The sequence below is a fragment of the Misgurnus anguillicaudatus genome, chromosome 4 (assembly GCF_027580225.2).
Source record: "Misgurnus anguillicaudatus chromosome 4, ASM2758022v2, whole genome shotgun sequence".
In the NCBI taxonomy this organism is placed as follows: Eukaryota; Metazoa; Chordata; class Actinopteri; order Cypriniformes; family Cobitidae; genus Misgurnus; species Misgurnus anguillicaudatus.
In genome coordinates this window covers 15,603,574-15,626,396 of record NC_073340.2, presented here as the reverse complement: position 1 = coordinate 15,626,396, position 22,823 = coordinate 15,603,574, and the positions used below count along the sequence as shown (strand labels likewise).

The window sequence follows — 22,823 nt, the reverse complement described above, 5'->3', positions numbered from 1 at the left end:
AAGATACAGTTTATTTAACTACATGTATACTTTGGTTATAAATAGCCCAAATGTAGTCATCTGTCTCGCTAAAAATATAACAATAAGGGTCAGTTTGCAAACTACTTTAATGTCCTAATATAACCATGGTTAAGTTTTGGATTAATCTGGAAACACAGAAATGTCTTTCTGTGCACTTAGTTTGTAGGTAGAAAACTTTTATTTTGAAATCGGGAGTCGGCCAAAACAGGAAGTAAACCATTTTAGAGTCACACACTTTCACACATTCACATGAGTGTCAGTGTCGTCTTTTACAAGTAAATGTAATATTAACCTTAAATTGATACACGATGTCAACGGCGATGAATTTCGGAAGCAAGTCGTTCCGTCCGCGTGCACCTGATAAAGGAGCATTTCCCTTAGATCATTTTGGTAAGAGTGCACAAAGTTTAAACAACAACAGCAGCCAAAACTCAATGACTCTCACTTAGTCACTTCAGTATTATTTTTTACAATGCCACTTTGTGTCTACACAGGTGAATGTAAGACATTCAAAGAGACATATATGCGATGCCTTAAAAACAACCACTTTGACAATTCACAGTGCCGGATAGAGTCAAAAGAATATTTAGAGTGCAGGATGGACAGGTGAAGTTTTTCTCACTTTATTTGACCTGAACTCAAGTTGAGATTAAAAGTACATCAGCAATTTATTTTGAACGGTTTTTTTTACTTCGCAGACAGTTAATGGCCAAGGAACCCCTTGAAAAGCTTGGATTTAAGGACTTGTTGGACGAACCGAAGGAAGAAAATAAAGTCAAATCCTAACAAAATGTGATCGTATTTTTTGCAACTAAATTAATGTATAGCTACATTGTATTTATATCTAATGAAAATTATTCTGTATCCTGGAAATGTAGGCGTCCCTGTGGTTACTTGCTGGACTGCTGCTAATGTTTTTTTATGTTTGTTTTTATCCGAGTGCAAAAAGCATTGCTTACTTAAAATAAATACTGCGTAAATAAGCTAACTTTCTTTTTTGAAATCTTTCCTTTTAAATGTCCAGACTTTTTTAAGATTTTCACATTACACATCACTGAGCTACAGACATACATAAACATTAAAAAAAAATTCAAGATATTTATTAAATGAGATCAATAGAAATACATTTATGTCTACCACACTAGAAAGTACAACATGTTAACGTTATATAAAATTTACAGTCTAAATTTAGCGTAAGTTATAAGTTAGCTTTCAGTCTAGGACTGCCCAAATGAAAAAAATACTGTACAATATGATTTATTATTGTAAAGTGTAGTATTCTGTATGTAGTATATCATAGTAACACTTTGTTAATATGTTAACGTTACTGCAGTATTCTTTAGTACGTTATTAGTTAATATGTTACTGCAGTATTCTTTAGTATTAACTATAGTGAATTACAATGTAGTAAACACGGTAATATATTATACTTTCATATTTACTGTAGTAAGCCCTAAGTATACAGTTAACTGTATACAGTTATTTATTAATTTATTTCATTCATATGCACGTTCATAAGGTAGCGTGGCCGAGCGGTCTAAGGCGCTGGATTAAGGCTCCAGTCTCTTCGGGGGCGTGGGTTCGAATCCCACCGCTGCCAAATACGTTTTGTGTGCTTCAGACGTGATTAAGAAGCTCGAGTTGCTTAGACATTACAGAATAGTGCTAATTAAACGTGGTGTTTTAGTGTCCCTTTCATAAATTTCATCTACTAACCGAAAGTATTACACGAAATTGGTTTCGTGTCGTTTACGTGCGAATAGTAAGTGTATGTGCAGTGTACTTTCTGCAATATTACTCACGCACGGACTCTTATTTTGAACGAGAGCCTGCCTGACGTAAGTTACGAAGTGCTCCGCCTGCTTTTTTTCTGTTTAAGCCGCTTTCGGGCTAGTAATCAGTGACATATTTTGGGGATTGTTATATCGAAAGATGAATCTCAGGACCCATTCTCAAGAAAACTAAGGCAAAGTTAAATCAGTAGCTATCACTAAAAGGTAGAGTCCCGTTAAGCTGAAGGACTAAGATTAATATGCCACAATGTTTAACGTATTCGTAAAAAGTTGAGTATCACATGATATTTTTTACGGTCTATGCATGAAACACAAAGTTAACTTTAAAATAGCTAAATAATGTGACAATCAATAAATACTTTGTCTTTAATGAACTTCAAAATGTGTATAACAGACAATCATTAGAAAATGTGTTCATTAAGAATCAAGTCTAAATCCACATAATTCTTAGACGTATGTGATCATTATTAAGCAGTTATTTTCAATATAGTATAGCTGACAAGCATCCTTAGTTGTAATAGCGGGGTAAGTTACTTAATTTACATATAAAGTTTATCAGAACACAAACAGTTAGGTAACGTAAGGATGGGCGATTTGCCTCATGAAGCCTCGATTTTATTTTAGAATCAGTGGTTCGGAGAGTGTTTCAAACTGGACAAGTCACGTGATTTTAGCAAACGAGGCTTCATTACTTCATAACTGTTTTGAAAATCCGATGGTTCACCACTAGGGGGAGTTGGTCACGGTGAAACCATTGACCAGTCGCTAATATGGTTAGGTAAACTTAGGTCAGTTTTATAATGCAAGTTCATAAAACATTCATCCTTCTGACTAATAGCACTATCATTTTGCCTACTTTTTGTTTATAGGTTTAATGACAAACATGCATAATTAAAAGGTGAGAGTAATAATCGGTTTGCCCTAAATAAAACTAAAAACACAACACAGAATTCATGTTTTTAAGTAAAATCATTTATTTTTCTTGAAAGAAAACATATTTTTAGAAAAATATTGTGAATCAATTGCTTCGAAGCTTAGAAAAACGTTGTGTCTCCCAATCCTACAAACATGTGTATTTTTGTAAGACATTTCCTCCAGTCTAATTTCAGCATCCATGGCTCAACGTCCAGCTCCTGTCGTCTCATCATCATCATCATCTTTGTTTTATCTCCTGCTCTTCCAGTAGCCACAGGTGGATTACTACTCAAAATTTATAGAGGTGGATAAGCTGAAGGGCTTACATTGTCGTGCTATCATAGAAAAGCTCAAGGCTCAATTCAGTAGGCATGGAATCCCCACCATCCTTCGAACAGACAATGGTCCTCAATATTCAGGGGATGAGTTTAAAGTTTTCTGTCAAATTTATGGAATCAATCACAAAACATTGTCCCCGCATACGCCACACTCCAACAGTGAAGCAGAGCGCACAGTCCAGACTGTCAAGAAACTTTGGTGTAAGGCACCAGACCAACACCTTGCACTGCCTGACTACAGAACAACACCACTGGAGTCAGTAGGCCTTTCACCAGCTCAGCTGCTGTTGGGCAGGCGCCCCCGCAACAACCTGCCTGCTGCCCTTCTGCTGCTCACACCAGCAGCGTATGACCCCTTTAAAGTTAAACGGCAACTAGATGAAAGCAAAAGCGTTCAGAAGTTTTACTATGATCGCAAGAGGGCAAGCGGTCCTCGTCCTGCGCTGAAGCCTGGAGATGAAGTAAGGATGCAACCACATCCTGGCAGTCCCAAATGGTCTCCTGGAGTGGTTGTGAGATCACATTGTGCCCCAAGATCTTATGTTGTTGACTGTGGGAATAGAGAGTACAAAACCAAAGACTGTGGAACATCCTGGCTCATCCCAAGCATCACCTGCAGAACTCGGATCTGCTAAGCAGACGCTGTCATCGGGACAGTACACTACCAGATGAGGCAGAGTTGTGAAGCCTCCTGACTGGCTCTGCTTGTAGTCAGGGACAGGCGTGGTAAAGACGCCTTGTGGAAGTGATGTGCTAGAAACCTCTCCTTCCTAGTTACACAAGTTTGTGTTCAGAAGTTTATTGTTGTGATAATTGATATAATTGATTAGGTTGCATGTGAGTTGTGCCAACATCTCTTTAATATTTGTATATGCAAGTTTTATGTGAATTCTTGATTTAAAGAGCAAATACATTAATGTTTATTAACTTGAATAATTTAATATGTATACAAAGTGATTTTGAAAGCAAAATGTGAAGACGTCAGTTGCGCGACCACTCACCTTCATCTGCCATCAACTAAGCAATATGATGACATGTGATGACCTAATAATAGTTCTGCGTAGGACCTACACCGTAGCCTCCAAGGCTACGCGTCAGTTTTAATTTATACTCCAGCACCATTGATCGCATCGACGTGCAATTACACGTGCAGAACCCCACAGCTACGTTCATAAGGTAGCGTGGCCGAGCGGTCTAAGGCGCTGGATTAAGGCTCCAGTCTCTTCGGGGGCGTGGGTTCGAATCCCACCGCTGCCAGGAGTAGTTTTAAAGAGGCTCTATTGCCAGCAGTCAGGCACTGTATCAGAGCTTTCTCTAAGAGGTTTGCAAGACTCCACTGGCTTATGCACACACGCACATCCTATGTCTTCATTTTTTGGGCAGAGCTTTGTGAATCCCAGCAGATCAATTTCCTCCAAGAGGTAGCATGGCCGAGCGGTCCAAGGCGCTTGATTTAGGCTCCAGTCTCTCCAGGGCCGTGGTATCGAATCCCACCGCTGCCAGCAGTGGTTTTAAATAGGTTTTGATGTCAGCTAGGCCATCTATGCGCTTAGGAAGCATCACGTTGATCGTTTCTCAATCGGAATGTTGCAGCCTCCGGGGGTCGCTTTTTTAGGCTGCATACGTCATTAAAGACTGTCTTTTTTCAGAAAACAAACAATCATAAAGTTGACTATTATTCTTAGTCTATTGAAATCGTGTTGTAATACGCTTGTGACTTGGTTAATCGGGCCCGGTCGGGTTGCAGAGGTGGGCTGGAGCGAGGTTCACTTGGGCTCAGGCGCGGAAGGCTATGGTGTGAGCGCAGTCGCACCCGAGAGCGATTAAAAATGTGAAGACGTCAGTTGCGCGACCACTCACCTTCATCTGCCTCCATAAAAACCTTTTGATGCGCGCAGCAGGGTTACGTGAATGTCCGAGCTGCACACGTGACAGATCAACTAAGCAATATGATGACATGTGATGACCTAACAATAGTTCTGCGTAGGACCTACACCGTAGCCTCCAAGGCTACGCGTCAGTTTTAATTTATACTCCAGCACCATTGATCGCATCGACGTGCAATTACACGTGCAGAACCCCATAGCTGCGGTGCAGGTCATGTACAGAACTATTGCTCACTCTTCAGAGCTTCAGCTGCAACCACAACGGCCAGGTAGCGCCCTGTAAGTGGTAGCGTGGCCGAGCGGTCTAAGGCGCTGGATTAAGGCTCCAGTCTCTTCGGGGGCGTGGGTTCGAATCCCACCGCTGCCAGGAGTAGTTTTAAAGAGGCTGCTTTTGCCAGCAGTCAGGCACTGTATCAGAGCTTTCTCTAAAGCCCAGAATACACTGCATGATTTTTGTCCTCTTATAAGATCATTACCTTATCACACTGTGCGACATGTATCGTTTAAACTCGGGTACGACAGGCATGTAGACTGTAAGATGATGACACGGAAGCTTCGGCGGCTGCGTCCCACAGTGCGCAACGTTACCCGCATGCACTCGTGGTAAACAAATACCGGCGCGCAGGTCGTAGCAGCAAACACACTGTGCGGTGATCATGCTGAATTTCTGACACTGCCAGAAAACTATCATAGGCTATCTTTGGACGCAAGACCGGGACAACGGCCGTCTTTGAACCTCTCTCCCTGTACGACATAGGACCACCGATGGAGAGCCACGATAACAGAAATCGCGACGATAGTTTCACGATGGCAATCTTTCGTCTGGGACAGCCAATTATCGTGCAGTGTATTCCGGGCTTAAGAGGTTTGCAAGACTCCACTGGCTTATGCACACACGCACATCCTATGTCTTCATTTTTTGGGCAGAGCTTTGTGAATCCCAGCAGATAGAGTTCATCCAAGAGGTAGAATGGCCGAGCGGTCCAAGGCACTTGATTTAGGCTCCAGTCCCTCTGGGGGCGTGGGTTCGAATCCCACCACTGCCAGCAGTGGTTTTAAATAGGCTTTGATGTCAGCTAGGCCATCTATGCGCTTATGAAGCATCATGTCGATCGTTTCTCAATCGGACTACTGCAGCCTCCGGGTGTCGCTTTTTCAGGCTGCATACGTCATTAAAGACTGTCTATTTTCAGAAAACAAACAATTATAAAGTCCTCGGAAAGAGATCGTGGCTGTCAACGGGGGTTCAGCTGCAACAGAAATGCGCAAAAAAGTTCTCTGGCAGGTAGCGTGGCCGAGCGGTCCAAGGCATTGGATTTAGGCTCCAGTCCCTCTGGGGGCGTGGGTTCGAATCCCACTGCTGCCAGCAGTGGTTTTAAATAGGCTTTGATGTCAGCTAGGCCATCTATGCGCTTTGGAAGCATCACATGGATCGTTTCTCAATGGGAATGCTGCAGCCTCTGGGGGTCCCTTAATTAGGCTGCATACGTCATTAAAGACTGTCTTTTTTTCACAAAACTAACAATTATAAAGGTGACTATTATTCTTAGTCTATTGAAATCGTGCTGTAATACGCTTGTGACTTGCGAGTGTAATGCTCAGTTAACTTGAATGAACCAGGCATGATGCATGATGCAGCCTGCACATGCGACCTCCGAAGGTCGCAGCCTTCTGATTGAGGAACGACAGTGGGTTCGCAGGTGTTGCTTCGGGAGTGTTGTCTGGTGTGTTTGCTGAACAATGGAAAGCAGCAGGTTGTGGACCAAGGAGACTGATCTCTTTTGCGAGTGAGGTCCTCGAAAAGAGATTGAGGCTGTCAACGGGGGTTCACCTGCAACAGAAACGCGGAAAAAGGGTCTCCGGCAGGTAGCGTGGCCAAGCGGGCCATAGCGCTAGATTATTGGTGTACTCACACTATCCAAACCAAACCGCGCTTGGGCGCATTTGACCCCCAAAGCCTGGTTCGTTTGACTAGTGTGATCGTTCTGTACCGCGCCTGGGCACCGATTGGTTAATCGGGCCCTGCCGGGTTGCAGAGGGGGGCTGGACGAGGTTCACTTGGGCTCAGGCGCGGAAGGCTATGGTGTGAGCGCAATCGCACCCGAGAGCGATTCAAAATGTGAAGACGTCAGTTGCGCGACCACTCACCTTCATCTGCCTCCGTAAAAACCTTTTGATGCGCGCAGCGGGGTTACGTGAATGTCCGAGCTGCACATGTGACAGATCTACTGCCAGCAGTCAGGCCCTCTATCAGAGCTTTCTGTAAGAGGTTTGCGAGACTCAACTGTCTTATGCTCTCACGCACATCCTGTCTTAATTTTTTGGGCAGAGCTTTGTGAATCCCAGCACATAGATTTCCTCCTAGAGGTAGTGTGGCCGAGCGGTCCAAGGCGCTGGATTTAGGCTCCAGTCTCTCCGGGGGTGTGGGTTCGACTCCCACCGCTGCCAGCACTGGTTTTAAATATGCTTTGATGTTAGCTAGGCCATCTTTTGGGGCTTTTCCATTGCATAGTACCCCACGGTTTAGTTTAGTTTGGGTCGGGTCAGCTCACCTCACTTGTTAGCTTTTCCATTGAGTTTGGTATCACTTCGCAGTGGGAGGGATTATAGGCGTGTCGTTATATTTGCGCTGCCTACAGCTGTGACATCATACAAGTGAGTGGAGAGCATCGTTGTATATTCCCATACATTTATTTATTTCTCAGTCCGCCACAAAATTAAAATTGGCCACCACAAATAGATGTTTGCACATCGCGTTTATCACTAACGTTACCTCTGTATCACATGACAGTTTCTGTTCAAACACCCGAGGCGTCAGCCGATGGTGCTCCGCTGAGCCTCACTGAAGTTGCATTTAAGCATATAATGCTGACGTGCTCGTTGCGAATGTTCCGCCACAAACTGCAAGTCTGGAAAAAACTGTTATGGTGTCCCTGATTCTGAACATGTGGATGTTTTTCATTGCTTAAAAGGAGTTTGGGAACTTATAGCAGAGCACAGATGACAACATGTTTGCTCGAGACAGCGCAAGCTAGCACTAAGGTAAAGCTAACATAGCGATGACGCTGTTAGTGACGTTTCTTTCAGACCAATCAGTGATCTACTGTGTTTTTGCGTCACGTTTGGTATCAGCTCGGGTCGCTTGGAACCCCAACTGAGGTGGTACGAAAAAAGTATCGGGTACCACGTACTACACCTAATGGAAAAGCTCCCAAAAGTAAACTGACCCGACCCAAACTAAACCAAACCGTGGGGTACTATGCAATGGAAAAGCGCCATATGATGAAGCATCACATCGCTCGTTTCTCAATCGGAATGCTGCAGCCTCCGGGGGTCGCTTTTTTAGGCTGCATACATCATTAAAGACTGTCTTTTTTCAGAAAACAAACAATTATAAAGTCCTCGGAAAGAGATCGAGGCTGTCAACGGGGGTTCACCTGCAACAGAAACGCACAAAAATGTTATCTGGAAGGTAGCATGGCCAAGCGGTCCAAGGCGCTGGATTAAGTCTCTCCGGGGGCGTGGGTTCGAATCCCACCGCTGCCAGCAATGGTTTTAAATAGGCTTTGATGTCAGCTAGGCCATCTATGCGCTTTGGAAGCATCACGTGGATCATTTCTCAATGGGATGGCTGCAGCCTCCGGGGGTCCCTTTTTTTAGGCTGGATACGTCATTAAAGACTGTCTTTTTTTCAGAAAACTAACAATTATAAAGTTGACTATTATTCTTAGTCTATTGAAATCGTGCTGTAATACGCTTGTGACTTGCGAGTGTAATGCTCAGTTAACTTGAATGAACCAGGCTTGATGCGACCTCCGGAGGCTGCAGCCTTCTGATTGAGGAACGACTGTGGGTTCGCAGGTGTTGCTTCGGGAGTGTTGTCTGGTGTGTTTGCTGAACAATGGAAAGCAGCAGGTTGTGGACCAAGGAGACTGATCTCTTTTGCGAGTGAGGTCCTCGGAAAGAGATTGAGGTTGTCAATGGGGGTTCACCTGCAACAGAAACGCGCAAAAAGGGTCTCCGGCAGGTAGCGTGGCCAAGCGGTCCATAGCGCTAGATTAAGGCTCCAGTCCCTTTGGAGTCGTGGGTTTGAATCCCGGAATGGCAGCTGTCTTGCATTAATCCTTAGGGATGGAAAAGCACTCTGTAGGATTAGGCATATCCAGGAGTTTGACTCATCACAGCAGGACCTAAAGCCTGAATAATAGCTTTGCGTAGGACCTACGCCGTAGCCTCCAAGGCCATGTGTCAGTTTTAATTTATACTCCAGCACCATTGATCGCGTCGACGTGCAATTACATGTGCAGAACGCTAGTAGGCAATGTCCACCGGGCATATTGCTGGTGTGTACAAAGTCAGAGAGGAAGCAGCTTGCTGTGTACGTTTGCCAAGAGAAACATCAGCAGTGATTGAGATTAACGGACAGCGGCTTTTGTTGCAGCTCGAGGTAAATGTCGCTCCTCAACTTGGTCCATCCTTGTTTTCTAGCAACCCAATGCGGTCTCCATAAAATTGACACGCTGCTGCGCAGGTCATGTACCTAACTATGAATCACTTTTAAGAGCTTCAGCTACAACCACAACGGCCAGGTAGCACCCCTGTAAGTGGTAGCGTGGCCGAGAGGTCTAAGGCTCCGACTTAGGTCAGTGGCCCAGAAGGAGTGTTGTTTTGGCTCTTGGAGGTGCTTTGTTCCTTGCCTTCAAAGTGGAATATATTTTTAGTGAAGCAATGTTATTATATTTACTTAAAACATCAGGAAACATGACTAAAAAATGAATTAATAAAACCATAACAATAAATGAAAACATGAATACCATACAAAACAAAACTTTATTCAAATGTATTTTTCTAACAAACTATCACATCTCAACACAACTGTGACAATTCTGCAGCTTTATTTTTATGAATCAGCTGAGCACTTTGTGGGATATCCTGGGTCTGTGCCTGAAGTCAGGGTACTGAGGAACAGCCCCGTGTATGGATTTGGAAATAACCCGATTGGCTGGTGTCTGGTCAAAATGATGATTGCTTTGCTTTCTGTGGCATCCTGGGAAAACTAGGATAGAAAATTATCCATCGATGCTTGTTTTAGAATCTGGGAGGACTCAGTAAGGCATCCGGGCATTTCTCGACTACTGATTTTATGAATACTGAGGATTCAGACATACTACTCTGTTTACGTACTATTTCTCCTACTATATAGTAGGTAATAGGTGGTTTCGGACGCTACTTTAGTATACGTACCTCTGAATCTCGCGAGAAATAGTCCAAAATCCTGTTAATTCTCGCCTTCCCTTTTATGTATACTGAGGTTTTAGACATACTATTTGTTCGCCTACTGCTTTTTGCCTATTTTATAGTATGGAAGTATGCGGTATCGGACGCAGTCACTGCAGTAGCAGTCTTTCATTACACTATGATGTCATACTGAGACAAAATCTAACTCAAAGCATTTTGGCAGCTTGGTTTAATAAAAGCTCTTTCATTAGAAAGGAAGTTTTGAGTTCTAAACTTCGAGGATATTTTTAAAGTACCTCTTATGTATCAAAATTTTAATTTCCCTGATTATGAACCCTTTTAAAGAGACCATTATATACAGACACAGATATGCAAAATATATTGTTTTTTGCTCTGATCTGAGCTTCACAGTCCACTGCACACTGTTATCTGATTGATGCTGCTCAGTCAATAAAATAACAAAATCCTGACAAAATGGTTTTCCAGATACAAGTTACATGTAAATGACTGCCTAGGGTAATTTTAATTGATGGTTTTTGGGGTAAACTATCCTGAAATATAAATACAAGACACAGTTTCCTATGTTTCATTAATTTCGATTCTTTAATTAAGCTCAATCGCACTTCAGCAGTGAATGAGTGCCCCGCTGGTGACCCACACATTCACGCTCGAACACCACAAACCATGCATTCATCTACCTGCTCACACACGTGTTTAAGATCTGTGCTTTTCTCATCCACACACATACAATGTAACAGAAGAAGTGGTGAAGTCAGTCCAGCCCTGGATACCGCGATATTCCCGGCATGAAACCAAGGCTCATTCTGATGTGAACTATCATACTGTAAGATTTATAGAAAGTACAGTAGAATGGATTATAAGTTAAGAGTTATTTAATTACTTTCAATAATACACCTCCACCCTCCGGGGCGGAACGGGGAAATAACAGCGGTGCTTCTCCCACAAACAAAGGTCCCCAAAAACAAAAGCTCTGTGGAACTACAAATGGAGGGTGTCACAATTACTCAATCTGAAGTGCATCTTTCACTTTTTTTTATAAATTTTGTTCAGCAGAACTCCGGGAAGTTTGATATTGTTGCACCTTCATTCTTAAAAAAAAAAAATCATAGAACAAAGTTCAACAATAGCATGAAGGAGTTTGTTGTTGAAAAAAGATCGCCCAAATGAATCTGTGATTGGTCATTGTTCAGTATAACGGCTTGTATAGGGCTGATCTGTGATGTGGGGACCATCGTGTCTCTGGTCACAGACGTTTTAGTCCAGTTCAATGGGGCTGCCATCCTCCTGAGCTTCCTCGCCGTCTTCTTCCTCCCCTGAGCCCATTAGACTATTCAATAGATTTCCTATTACATACAAAACATAAACATAATTTAACAGAAAACTTAATTTGATCATTTGAAAGCCGATTGACACAGCTGCAGGGATAGTTTGTGTCTTACCTAGCAAACCACCATACGATGAAGACTGTTTTGGTGGCACTCCAAAGAACAGCTGCCCTATTCTGTCCAGGTACTGAAGTGAAGACAAGAACATGATGCGTTATAAACAATACACAGCTAAATAAAAATGAATAACAAAGTCAAGCTGACATGAATGATCGACAATCTATTTTCTTCCATAAAGTGAAGTATTTCTAAGTGAAAAAAGAGGAAAGAAATGTAAAGAACTGAGAAAGTGCATTACTACCAACTGACCTCATTGTACATGGGGTCCCTCTTCAGTGAAGGCTGATACTGTTCACATAACACTGTGAAGACTGTCAATTTCCCACTGGAAACAAACACACAAACAGCATTAGCACAAGTCATGACACACACACACATAGCCCTTTTCCACCTAGGCTGGCTCCGCATCAGCACCTAAGCTGAAGCGAACGCTTGGTCAGACCTCAGAACCGGCTCGCGTGTTCACCAAAAAGAGTCACCATTGACCAGGGTTGCCAGGTTTGCGTAACAAAACCAGTCCAAAAGCCATAACTAGCCCAATGACCTTAGGCCAAGCATGCAATTGTATAAGGAAACGGATACTTTGGGAAATTCTTAGGAGAGCAGCAAAATATTAGGGCTAATTCTAAACAAGGAACAGTGTTTTTTTGTGGAAAAGCCCATGACAGTTTAAGATTGATTTCCAGCCCTGGTGGAAAGAGCAAACAGATATCCAGAGCATCATCTCACCCATCCACAGCCAGCAGCAGGAACCAGATGAAGTTGAGCAGAGGTTGAACAAACGGAGGGCCTTTCTCTATAGACGGATGCTTCTGTGTGTATGTGGTGAACACCACCAATGCGCTCGGTTTGTTCTTTAGACAGAGGAACCTGAAATAAACACAGCATGCCAAGATGTCAAACTACAGTTGTGTTCAAAATTATTCAACCCCAACTGAAATTGATTGTTTTGGCCGGTTTGACATTGATTTTGATCATTCAGTCATCCTGCTTGCAATTACATCAAAGAGGCATGTGTAGGTCAGACAAATATAACATAACATTTATAATGAAATAACCACAAATGTCTTTTCTGTGCTCACATCATTTTCAGTTTTATTCAACCCCCAAGTGACATTCAATCTTAGTACTTAGTACAACATCCTTTTACAGTTAAAACAGCTTTTAAACGTGAAGCATAGCTTGACACAAGTGTCTTGCAGCGATCTACGGGTATTTTCGCCCATTCATCATGGGCAAAAGCCTCCAGTTCAGTCACATTCTTAGGCTTGCGCACTGCAACTGCTTTCTTTAAGTCCCACCAGAGGTTCTCAATCGGATTTAAGTCTGGTGACTGCGATGGCCACTTCAAAATGTTCCAGCCTTTTTTCTGCAACCATGCTCTAGTGGATTTGGAGGTATGCTTGGGATCATTGTCCTGTTGAAAGGTCCAACGTCTCCCAAGCCTCAGGTTTGTGACGGACTGCAACACATTGTCATCCAATATCTCCTGGTACTGAAGAGAATTCATGGTACCTTGCACACGCTGAAGTTTCCCTGTACCTGCAGAAGCAAAACAGCCCCAAAGCATGATTGACCCCCCACCATGCTTCACAGTAGGCAAGGTGTTCTTTTCTTCATAGGCCTTGTTTTTCCTCCTCCAAACATAGCGTTGATCCATGGGCCCAAACAGTTCTAATTTTCCACAGAACACTATCCCAAAACTTCTGTGGTTTGTCCACATGACTTTTGGCATACTGCAGTCGACTCTTCTTATTCTTTGGAGACAGCAAGGGGGTGCGCCTGGGAGTTCTGGCATGGAGGCCTTCAGTACGCAGGGTGCGCCGTATTGTCTGAGCAGAAACTTCAGTACCCACATCTGACAAATCTTTTCTCAGTTCCTCAGCAGTCACACGGGGACTTTTTTCCACTCTACGCTTCAGATAGCGCACAGCAGTCGCAGTTAGCATCTTTTTTCTGCCACGACCAGGAAGCGTTTCAACAGTGCCCTTTGCCTTGAACTTGCGAATGATGCTTCCTATGGTGTCTCTTGGTATGTTTAACATCTTTGCAATCTTCTTATAGCCATTGCCCTTCCTGTGAAGATTAATCACCTCTTCTCTTGTCTTCCTGGACCATTCTTTTGACTTCACCATGTTTGTAACCACACCAGTAAATGTTTAGAAGGAGTTGAGTATCACAGTCATTTTAAAGCTGCCTAATTGGTGCTTATTAGGCTTTATTGCTGTTCCCTGACATCCATAGGTGTTTTCAATACCTGATTGAAAACACTTCAATGAACCTCTGTTCTTCAGAGTGGTAGTTCTTTAAGGGGTTGACTAATTGTGTCAATGAAGAATTCACAAAAGAAACATTTACTACTATATTACAAAACCAATTGATGTCATTTTAGTTGCATATGGTTCTTTAAGAAGTCATTGTAGGATTTCATTCTGAATACAATTACAAATGTACACTAAATTCCCTAAAACCCTTAACAGCATTGGGGGTTGAATAATTTTGAACACAACTGTATATCAACTTATATCCAAATATGTGGATAAGCAAAACAGGTTACAAAAATGTCTGCCCTAAGATTGTATTATTTATATATTATTATAAAACGGGCAGTTCTGGTTCTTCAATCTGATTGGTTGAAACGCGTTCTAAGCTGTGATAAAATACCCATGGTTCAGACCGCATTACAGAAGTATCACTGCGCCACTGTTACTGCGTATTGATTTATGAAAATAAACACCACAGTCTTTAATAGGGGTGTGACGAGATCTCGTGCGACGAGATCTCGCGAGATTAAATATGTATCGCGAGATTACGTGTGTCTCGCGAGATTTCTTGTGTAGGTGAAATTCTGGCCGTTTTTTAAATAAAAGACTGCATCCTTCGGAGTTCGCATTTTTAAACTGCATTTACTTCATAAAGACTGTCTTAATAGAGACTACTAACAATTATAAAGTTTACTAATAATTTAGTTAATCGCAAATTGTTGTAATATGCTCATGACTTGCGAATGTAATGCTCAGTTAATGATCTGAAATAAACCTTAATGACGTATGCAGCCTGCATATGCGACATCCGGAGGATGCAGCTTTCTGTTTGACCCTTTTAGGGGCCAGTTACACCAAAGGCGTTTATGGCAGTTGCAGGCGCCTTTTTTAAATGATATTCTATGGGCATGGAGCGTTTGCGCGCTGTTTATGCGCGCTGAGCGCATTGCGGTTTTTGCCGGCGGCCGCAGCACGCGCCTTTGAAGGAACGCTGAGAGCGATGAAGCGCCCGACATCATTCGCGTCTTTCCATTGTCCACTCGAATGAGGGGAGATGCGGGCCTTACGTTGTGGTGAGGGAAGTTTACAGTTGCTTTGAAGAACCGGACTCCACTCGCTCACTCTCTCCTGCGTGTTTGTGCACCTCTCACCCTCAAACAAGGTCAGAGCAAGCGCCCTCTTTTTAAAGTTTCTGCTAATATGACAGTTAACAGCAAAAGAGCGCACGCTTCAATATTTGATTGACAAGACAGCTGACTAGGTGGTTGCCTAGCAATATTAAAAGCCGCGTCTACTCGCACTGCTCTTTTTTTAAAAAAGGCAGTGCGTCGGGCCTTGCGTTTCCAAGCGTTTAAAGCGTGGTTGGTGTAATTAGCCTCTTACAGTGCATGCATTATATTCTGGCATTTGCTTTTTTGTTTGGGTTTCCAATAATGTTCGTTTGGGAGCTCGTATGAAGTCTGAGACGTGCTGTGTTGGCTGTTGATCAGTGTCAGATGTGAAGTCTCAGCAGATTAAACCATCACAGAGTTTACATGATTTAATGTCTGCATGTTCATTTCTATTGTAAAGAAATGGACGTATATTAAAAATATTCAAATGGATTTAAACATTGTTTGGCTAAAAATAAGCATTCTCTCCGTCTAAAGTGAAAGTGAAGATAGCGTCCGCGAGACGAGTCAACTATCTCCCCCTGCAGGCATTTGTTATAATATATACATAATGTTTTTTATTTATAGACCACAAATGTAATGTGTTTGTTAATGTAATGTAATGTAATGTTGTTTAATGTAACTTGGTTTTAATACTTTATTTGAACCAATTATTATTGCATCTTCGTTATTATGTAATTTTAAAGGCTACTGCTCACTTGGGTCTATTTTTATTTCCCAAAAATAACAAATTACTTCATTATCAGTTAGTAAAATAATTGTTAGGGCCAGTCCTTGATTAGTTAAAACATTTAAAAATAACATGATTTCAGTTTCTTGTTCATTTATTTTATCATTGAGGGTTTCTTAAAAAGTGTAAAAATATCGTCTCGTCTCGTTCTCGTGAACCCAATCTCGTGTCTCGTCTCGTGGATTAAGTGTCTCGTCACACCCCTAGTCTTTAATCATATTTTTAATTTGTCTACAAATGCACAATTAATGGGAAAATCCAGATAAATGTCAATAAATATTGTTGCGTCATCTCGTCAATAAAGAGAACACGTTCCCTGAGGAGTTTCTACCTCAAATCCATATTTCCGCTATCCACTGGCTGGCGATATTACACAACTTAAACACTGACGCATTCACTCAACACTAAAAACACTGTGTAAGAAGTTTTGATCAGGCTCTGAATCTGATCTCTTACAGAAGTTGCTCTCAAAAATGGAATTATCTCCGCTTTTAGCTGAAAATTTCAGAGGTGATAAGAGAACAAATGAATGTAGGATGAAACGGTCTGTTCTTTCATTTGATATTTTATGTTTATTTACAGAAGATCATTTTTCTGTAAGGCATTCAACTAAAACTGGGTGGTAACTTAAAAAAAAAAGTTGACGGGGAAAGAATTAAAGTTAAGCACGTTTCCAAGCATATTTGATCATCACTTCAACAGTTGCACTATATAAATGTTAATGTATAAATTGGATGAATGTTGATTTATAAAAATAAACACCACAGTCTTAAATCATATTTTCATTGTGTCTTTGCTGCGTCTGTGTTGGTTGTGAACTGCGCTCTGTTGCAGCCACACTTGATTCTGAGGAACTACTTTGTTTGGCGGAGGAGTAATATTTGTACTTTTATAATTACAACTTATTTGTGTTTCTTTTATAAAAATTCTGCTATGCATATTAAGTAACCGTTTTATAAAAGCAATAAGCCCCGCGAAGCAGTGGTGTTACAGTGCATTTTATAACAGCTAAGGGGTTTTTCCACACCCCTTAGCTGTCATAAAATGCACTGGTAACCCACTGCTTCGCGGGGCTTATTGCTTTATAATATACATTCTTCATGCCATCCCAGATCTAATTTCAAAAATCTGAGATATTACTTGTGAAGCGTCACTTACTGTAAGACAGCCTGTGCTACAAACATGTCCACTTCGCCGTGAAATCCTCGCGCCGAAGAGTACTCAACCAGCATCTGAGCGCAACCCTCTCCATCAGATGAGTGTAGGAAATGATAGCGTGATTCACTGTAGTTTTGCTCTGGACACAAAAAAACAATAACATTTGGGTAAATAAACATGTCAACAAAACTGTACTGTTATGAGTTTGTTGTCATATGTCTGTGGCACCTTTCCAGAGCGTAAGTGCCAGCAGCTGGTGTAGTTTGGGGTGGCCCAGCTTTCCAGAGCCTCCGGATGACCACTTGATCGCTCTGGAGACAAATGCAACTCGCTCGGGGGAGTTTGGGTCCATCAAGCTAAAGAGCTTAGCCAAATGTTCTGGAAGAAAAACTATTCATTTTTATTACACATGTCATAAAACGTAAATGAAAACTCTCTCGCTCAACCTCACTCACTGAGTGGCTTTGAAGTGGATATTTCACAAGACTTTTTAAGATATCAAATATATCTTTGGTGTCCCCAGAGTACGTGTGTGAAGTTCTAGCTCAAAATACCATATAGATCATTTATTATTGCATGATAAAATTTCCACTTTGTAGGTGTGAGCAAAAATGTGCCATTTTTGGTGTGTCATTTTTAAATGCAAATGAGTTGATCTCTGCACTAAATGGCAATGTTGTGGTTGGACAGTGCAGATTAAGGGGCGGTTTTATCCCCTTCTGACATCACAAGAAGAGCCAAATTTCAATGACCTTTTTTCCACATGTTTGCAGAGAATGGTTAAGCAAAACTAAGTTACTGGGTTAATCTTTTTCACATTTTTCAGGTTTATAAAAGCACTGGGTACTCAATTATAGCACTTAAACATGGAAAAAGTCAGATTTTTATGATATGAAGAGTTTCGTTGCAAAACGAGATAACCACCGTTTTTTTAATTGTTCAGAAATCTTGTTTTTAGGTTGTGCATTCCAATTGATTTCAATGCAACTGCAGTTGGTTTGTTTTGATTTAAACCTTCATAACTTAAAAAATACAGTTAAGTAGCATCATACAACAACATAATAACATGATAACATAATAATAAACATGTTTTGACAAAAATGTTAAAAAATGGATTTATCTCGTTTTGCAACGAAACTCTTCATATGTTCCCTTTAAGTCTACGCAGTGCTTAATGTCAGAAAATAAAAATATGTATTGGGTGGCCAATTTTTGTCGAAAAATATAGTTTTTGCATATTATTGACTTGTCATATTACCTTTATAAACTTTCACAATCATGCTGTTGTACTAAATATAAGCATGTGAAATGTAAAGTACTGACATAGGCATAATGCTGCAGAAAAAGACTGGCATAAATTTTAGATGCATTTTTTTGTTATGCACTGTTATATTGGTGTATTTAAAGTACTAAATTTGTGCAAAAATGCTTTTGATCAGTATTTCTGTTCCTTGGGGTTTAACCATGACCTTCTGCACTTCTATCTAGACTGATAGATCTTTGGCCAAGTTCTTCCATTTTATTTGGCTTCGGCCAAGAATTTTCCTTTTGGTGCATCCATACTTTTTAACACATAAATGTTCAGAAACACACACGGGTATGCTTAAATGTCAGTCTTGGTGACTACATACTTAAAGAATAAGCTATTGAACTAACTAAGTGTGCCTATAATATGGTATTAATGTTGTAGTTTCATGAAAACATTTGCAGCCAACAACAGATTTTTTTTATATCATGCTTTTTACCATGTGTATTGTTTCCAAGCACCTTTACATGAGAAAAGAAAAAGAAAACTGAAAGGCAAAATTCGTCTGGATGCTTGCTTTTTTTAATTATTGATGTGAGTCTTATAATTAACTATAGGCGTAGCTTGACATTTGAGTTTGGGGAGGCCAGACTGGTCTATCATAGCATCTATAACAAAACAAGTGATGATTTTTACGGCAAACTAAAATATATAATGCAAATAAATAATAATTTTTAAAATAAAAAATAGGGATGCACCAAATGTACGGGAACCAAATTGTATTCGGCCTTTTTACTTGTTTTACTATTTTCAGCTGAATATATTTCGGTTCCTGAACATTTGGTGCATCCCTATTTTTTGTTTTAAAAATTATTTATTTTAAATATCTAGTTATTTAAACTAGATTTTTATTTAATTAAAAATCATAACACTTTTTGACCGTACAGGCGCGTGTCCCATTCTCAACATACAGAGCTATATAAAAGTTGTTGCAAGTTTCTTAAGGCAGAGTAATAAATAGGTAATTTGCATTTTGCACGGGAATAGAAGATCGAATTAATATCCGTTTAGCCAAGACGAATGTAAATGGAACAAGTGAGATAACTGTCTGATCAGAGAAGTGAATTTTTTATTGTTAAATAATGTGAAATAAATATAGTAAAAAGGACATTCTGAAAATGTAACTTGTGCAACGTTAAGAAAATAATTAGGAAAATAAAAAAATAAAAAAATGTTTGGTTGTGTGGTATTCGGCCTTCGAGTTTTTCATTTTATTCGACTTAGGCCAAGAATTTTCCTTTCGGTGCATCCCTAATAAAACACTTGGATAAGAATAAAACATGATAATGGAATAATTTTTTTGTAACTATAACACACAATTAAAGTAAAAAATGAGGAATGAGTAAATCTAAACAACAATAATATTAAAGTTAATGTTCACTTGAAACACAACTTTAAATTCATATGCAGTAAACAGTACAACATTAGGTCATTCATTTATACAAGCTTAAAGGAATATTCCATTTTCTTAAAAGAAAAATCCAGATAATTTACTCACCACCATGTCATCCAAAATGTTGATGTCTTTCTTTGTTCAGTTGAAAAGAAATTATGTTTTTTGAGGAAGACATTGCAGGATTTTTCTCATTTTGATGGACTTTAGTAGAGCCCAACATTTAATACTTAACACTTGGCAGTTTTTTTCAACGGAGTTTCAAAGGTCTATAAACGATCCCGAACGAGGCATAAAGGTCTTATCTAACGAAACGATTGTCATTTTTGTCAAGAAAAATAAAAAATATGCTCTTTTAAACCACAACTTTTCGTCTAGGTCCGGTCCAGCGCGACCTAACGTAAATGCGTAGTGACATAGGGAGGTCACGTGTTACATATATAAAACGCATTTTTGCTGACCATTGTAAACAATAAACTGACACAAAGACATTAATTAGTATCAGTTGAAATACAACAACGTAGGAACGGTCCTCTTTCAACACACTTGTAAACACTGGGGCGGAGTTTCGCGTTCGTCCTCTGTGACCTCTTGACGTCATGACGTATTGCGTGGGGTCACGCTGGCGCATAACGACCGAATCTAGACGAGAAGTTGTGGTTTAACAGTGGATATTTTTTATTTTTCTTGTCAAAAATGACAATCGTTTCGCTAGATAAGACCCTTATGCCTCGTTTGGGATCGTTTATAGTCATTTGAAACTCCGTTCTTGAAACTCAGCCCTCGTAAGCCATTTGCATTTAAAGGGACACACACAAAACTGAGCATTTTTGCCCGCACCTAAAAACTGGTAATTTTTCCATACTATAATAAATTATCTGTGGGGTTTTTTGACATTAACTTCACATACAAACTCTCAGGACACAGAAAACTTCTTTTACATTACATTTTGTAAACCGGGCCACAACAGGTGACCTTAAAACACATTCAAAATGATTAAAACTCACCTAGTGTGTCGTCATCAACATTAGTCCCAGATTTCTCCAGGGATTCGAGGACCAGCATGGAAAGATCTGAAGCACTGTTTTGCTGTGTAGGACACAAAGATTTGTGCAGAGATCTCAGTGAACATATTCAGTAACAAAAAAGCCCTGTTCACATGCAAAAAAGACACGAGTTCTTATTCAAATTTAACTCAGCAGAAGCCAAAAATGTTTCTTTTGGCATGGGAACAGGGAACATACAGTATAGACTTCCAGTAGTCAATACTGTCAAAAGTTGGTCAAAACTGAGCAAAATACTGTACTATTTTATAAAAAAAAGTTTAGGTTTACTAACGTAAAGTACTAATTATGAATATAGTTACTTATTTGGACTTGAAATATAAATGAGGGCAACAACCATAAATGACTTTCAAGATAAGACCTGCAGGCTGGCCTGGAAACATTATTTCATAAACCATGAAAATATGAAAATGATTTTAATAATGTGATTGTGTTTGAGTGATCACAGACTTACCCAACAACTGACAAGTTAAACCTGCCTGAACTAAACTGTAGATGAAAACATACCTGATTATAACTAAAGAAGAGTAGTGCCCCATTGTACATCAACTCTCTGGCCTCTGCATGCTTCGCTTGTGACATATACCTGCAAGCACAAATACGTTATTAAATCAATTCATTTATTATACATCTTTACCTAAAGATACATACAAATGAGAGCAATAAAAGAAGATGTGATTAATCCAAAGGGAAATACAATACAAGTAATGTTAGTACATCAATGTTCTGTAAGAGCAGAGCAGAAGTAGATATGACAAACCTCTTCCCATCAGTCTAAGCTGCTCTAATGTGTGGATTGTGAGGGGTTGGGTTTCATTTCCATTTGATTTCATTTGGATTTTGAGTGTTTGTTAGATAGAAGGACACTAGGTTTCAAGACTATGATGTCCAATAATGTCATCCATGTGTAGAGATCAAACACAAAATTTTATGCTTTCATAACTAAAAAGCGACCAAGGTAGATCACTTAAACATTTAACGTGTGTTAGATACATAGAAACATAGGCGTCTGAGGTCACGGTAGGTAGGTCTAGGTAGACTACAAGATACGATAGGTTGAATAAGCTACTAACTAGTTGGTTTTGTATGGATACAGCAGAGGAGGAACATGAAAAAGAATGAATCAATGGCAGATATACAACATTCAGGTTGCCTGTATTTGTCAACTTAATATCACATTGATGTATCTGGTTATTACAATGAGAACTGTCAAACGTTACATTTTAATTAAACATTAAATATTTTACCATTCACCTGCTTGTAATTGATAACTAGCGCTGTTGCAATAGATACATTCTATTAAACAAATGTGCGCAATCATTTTCATATAACATAAATTGTATTTAGATGTAATCTTTATTATGACACAACTGTTAAATTACTGAAAATGTTCCGCTAATGTTAATCAACCTTGTTCTTTAGATTAGCATGAAGCTAATAGTGCTTTATGCTAGGGGCTGATTTCCATCGATTGACGTCTGCCATGGCCAATCAAAGAGAAGACGTGGCGAAAGGGGCGGGTCAGAGTGAGCAGCTAACCATTCAGCACAAGCGAGAAGTGTGCTCGGTTGACAACAAGAAAGATCTGGAAGAGACAGGGCCCGTGCTTTTCATTATTACAACTGTATTATGCTGTTCGTCTTACCTGAAGAATAATGTGCGGTACATCTGATGGGCCTCATAGTAATCTCCTCTCTCCACGCTGGCTCTCAGTTTGCCTTCCACTCGCTGTACTCCTCCGCGGTTCCTCGCGCTGGAGCTCTTCAGAGACTCCTGCTCCGACATGACTGACCGCTTCTCAACCAAACGCGATTACTGACATTGAGGCTTCCGGCTTGCCGTACCATTTTTTACAGAAACATTTATTTGTATAATTTTATTGTTGAATTTTAAAAATAAAGAGAGGTATTAATATTACACTACTTTCAAAAGTGAAGAGTCACTTATTCATTTTTTTTTCACATTTTAGAATTATTGTAAATCTAAAAAAAAATAAAACTTCGGCCTATATTTTTAATATATACACCATTTGTCTAGAATTTTTAAACATTTACTCTTTGTGTATTATCAAGCAGCAGT

The 22,823-nt window shown here is 40.2% G+C and overlaps 2 protein-coding genes and 5 non-coding genes across 8 annotated transcripts; 6 read left to right on the top strand and 1 right to left on the bottom strand.

The window, feature by feature from the left end:
• Positions 1–217: 217 nt before the first annotated feature.
• cox19 (cytochrome c oxidase assembly factor COX19) lies at positions 218–1,004 on the top strand. Its single transcript, XM_055176214.2, has 3 exons — positions 218–411; positions 516–627; positions 720–1,004. The coding sequence occupies exons 1-3, from the start codon at positions 330–332 to the stop codon at positions 805–807; spliced, it is 282 nt and encodes a 93-aa protein (XP_055032189.1). The 5' UTR covers positions 218–329; the 3' UTR covers positions 808–1,004.
• A 535-nt stretch (positions 1,005–1,539) lies between these two features.
• On the top strand, positions 1,540–1,621 carry trnal-aag (transfer RNA leucine (anticodon AAG)). Its single transcript has one exon. It is a non-coding gene; the product is annotated as a tRNA-Leu (tRNA).
• Positions 1,622–4,242: 2,621 nt separating this feature from the next.
• On the top strand, positions 4,243–4,324 carry trnal-aag (transfer RNA leucine (anticodon AAG)). The gene has a single exon. It is a non-coding gene; the product is annotated as a tRNA-Leu (tRNA).
• Positions 4,325–5,238: 914 nt separating this feature from the next.
• On the top strand, positions 5,239–5,320 carry trnal-aag (transfer RNA leucine (anticodon AAG)). The gene has a single exon. It is a non-coding gene; the product is annotated as a tRNA-Leu (tRNA).
• Positions 5,321–6,237: 917 nt separating this feature from the next.
• On the top strand, positions 6,238–6,319 carry trnal-uag (transfer RNA leucine (anticodon UAG)). Its single transcript has one exon. It is a non-coding gene; the product is annotated as a tRNA-Leu (tRNA).
• A 1,000-nt stretch (positions 6,320–7,319) lies between these two features.
• On the top strand, positions 7,320–7,401 carry trnal-uag (transfer RNA leucine (anticodon UAG)). The gene has a single exon. It is a non-coding gene; the product is annotated as a tRNA-Leu (tRNA).
• Positions 7,402–10,775: 3,374 nt separating this feature from the next.
• get4 (guided entry of tail-anchored proteins factor 4) lies at positions 10,776–22,579 on the bottom strand. Of its 2 annotated transcripts, none has more exons than XM_055175637.2 (9): positions 22,390–22,579; positions 21,252–21,330; positions 20,688–20,769; positions 17,210–17,371; positions 16,982–17,120; positions 12,387–12,527; positions 11,907–11,982; positions 11,652–11,724; positions 10,776–11,555 (listed from the first exon to the last, which is right to left on the bottom strand). In XM_055175637.2, exons 1-9 carry the CDS (start codon positions 22,527–22,529, stop codon positions 11,467–11,469), a joined length of 981 nt encoding a protein of 326 aa, XP_055031612.1. In that variant the 5' UTR covers positions 22,530–22,579; the 3' UTR covers positions 10,776–11,466. The 2 variants fall into 2 exon arrangements, with proteins under 2 accessions (XP_055031612.1, XP_055031613.1); XM_055175638.2 differs by having other exon boundaries at positions 17,210–17,359; positions 22,390–22,578.
• Between the last annotated feature and the right edge of the window lie 244 nt (positions 22,580–22,823).

What these genes read in the sequence shown, in the direction of transcription:
- cox19 (XM_055176214.2), top strand. Translation starts at nt 330, where the DNA reads ATGTCAACGGCGATGAATTTCGGAAGCAAGTCGTTCCGTCCGCGTGCA. An exon ending in ATTTCCCTTAGATCATTTTG is followed by an intron (nt 412 to 515) that starts GTAAGAGTGCAC and finishes GTGTCTACACAG; the next exon opens with GTGAATGTAAGACATTCAAA. An exon ending in TTAGAGTGCAGGATGGACAG is followed by an intron (nt 628 to 719) that starts GTGAAGTTTTTC and finishes TTTACTTCGCAG; the next exon opens with ACAGTTAATGGCCAAGGAAC.
- get4 (XM_055175637.2), bottom strand. Translation starts at nt 22,529, where the DNA reads ATGTCGGAGCAGGAGTCTCTGAAGAGCTCCAGCGCGAGGAACCGCGGA. An exon ending in TGTTGATGACGACACACTAG is followed by an intron (nt 17,372 to 20,687) that starts GTGAGTTTTAAT and finishes AAAAATGAATAG; the next exon opens with TTTTTCTTCCAGAACATTTG. An exon ending in GGCACTTACGCTCTGGAAAG is followed by an intron (nt 17,121 to 17,209) that starts GTGCCACAGACA and finishes TTTTGTGTCCAG; the next exon opens with AGCAAAACTACAGTGAATCA.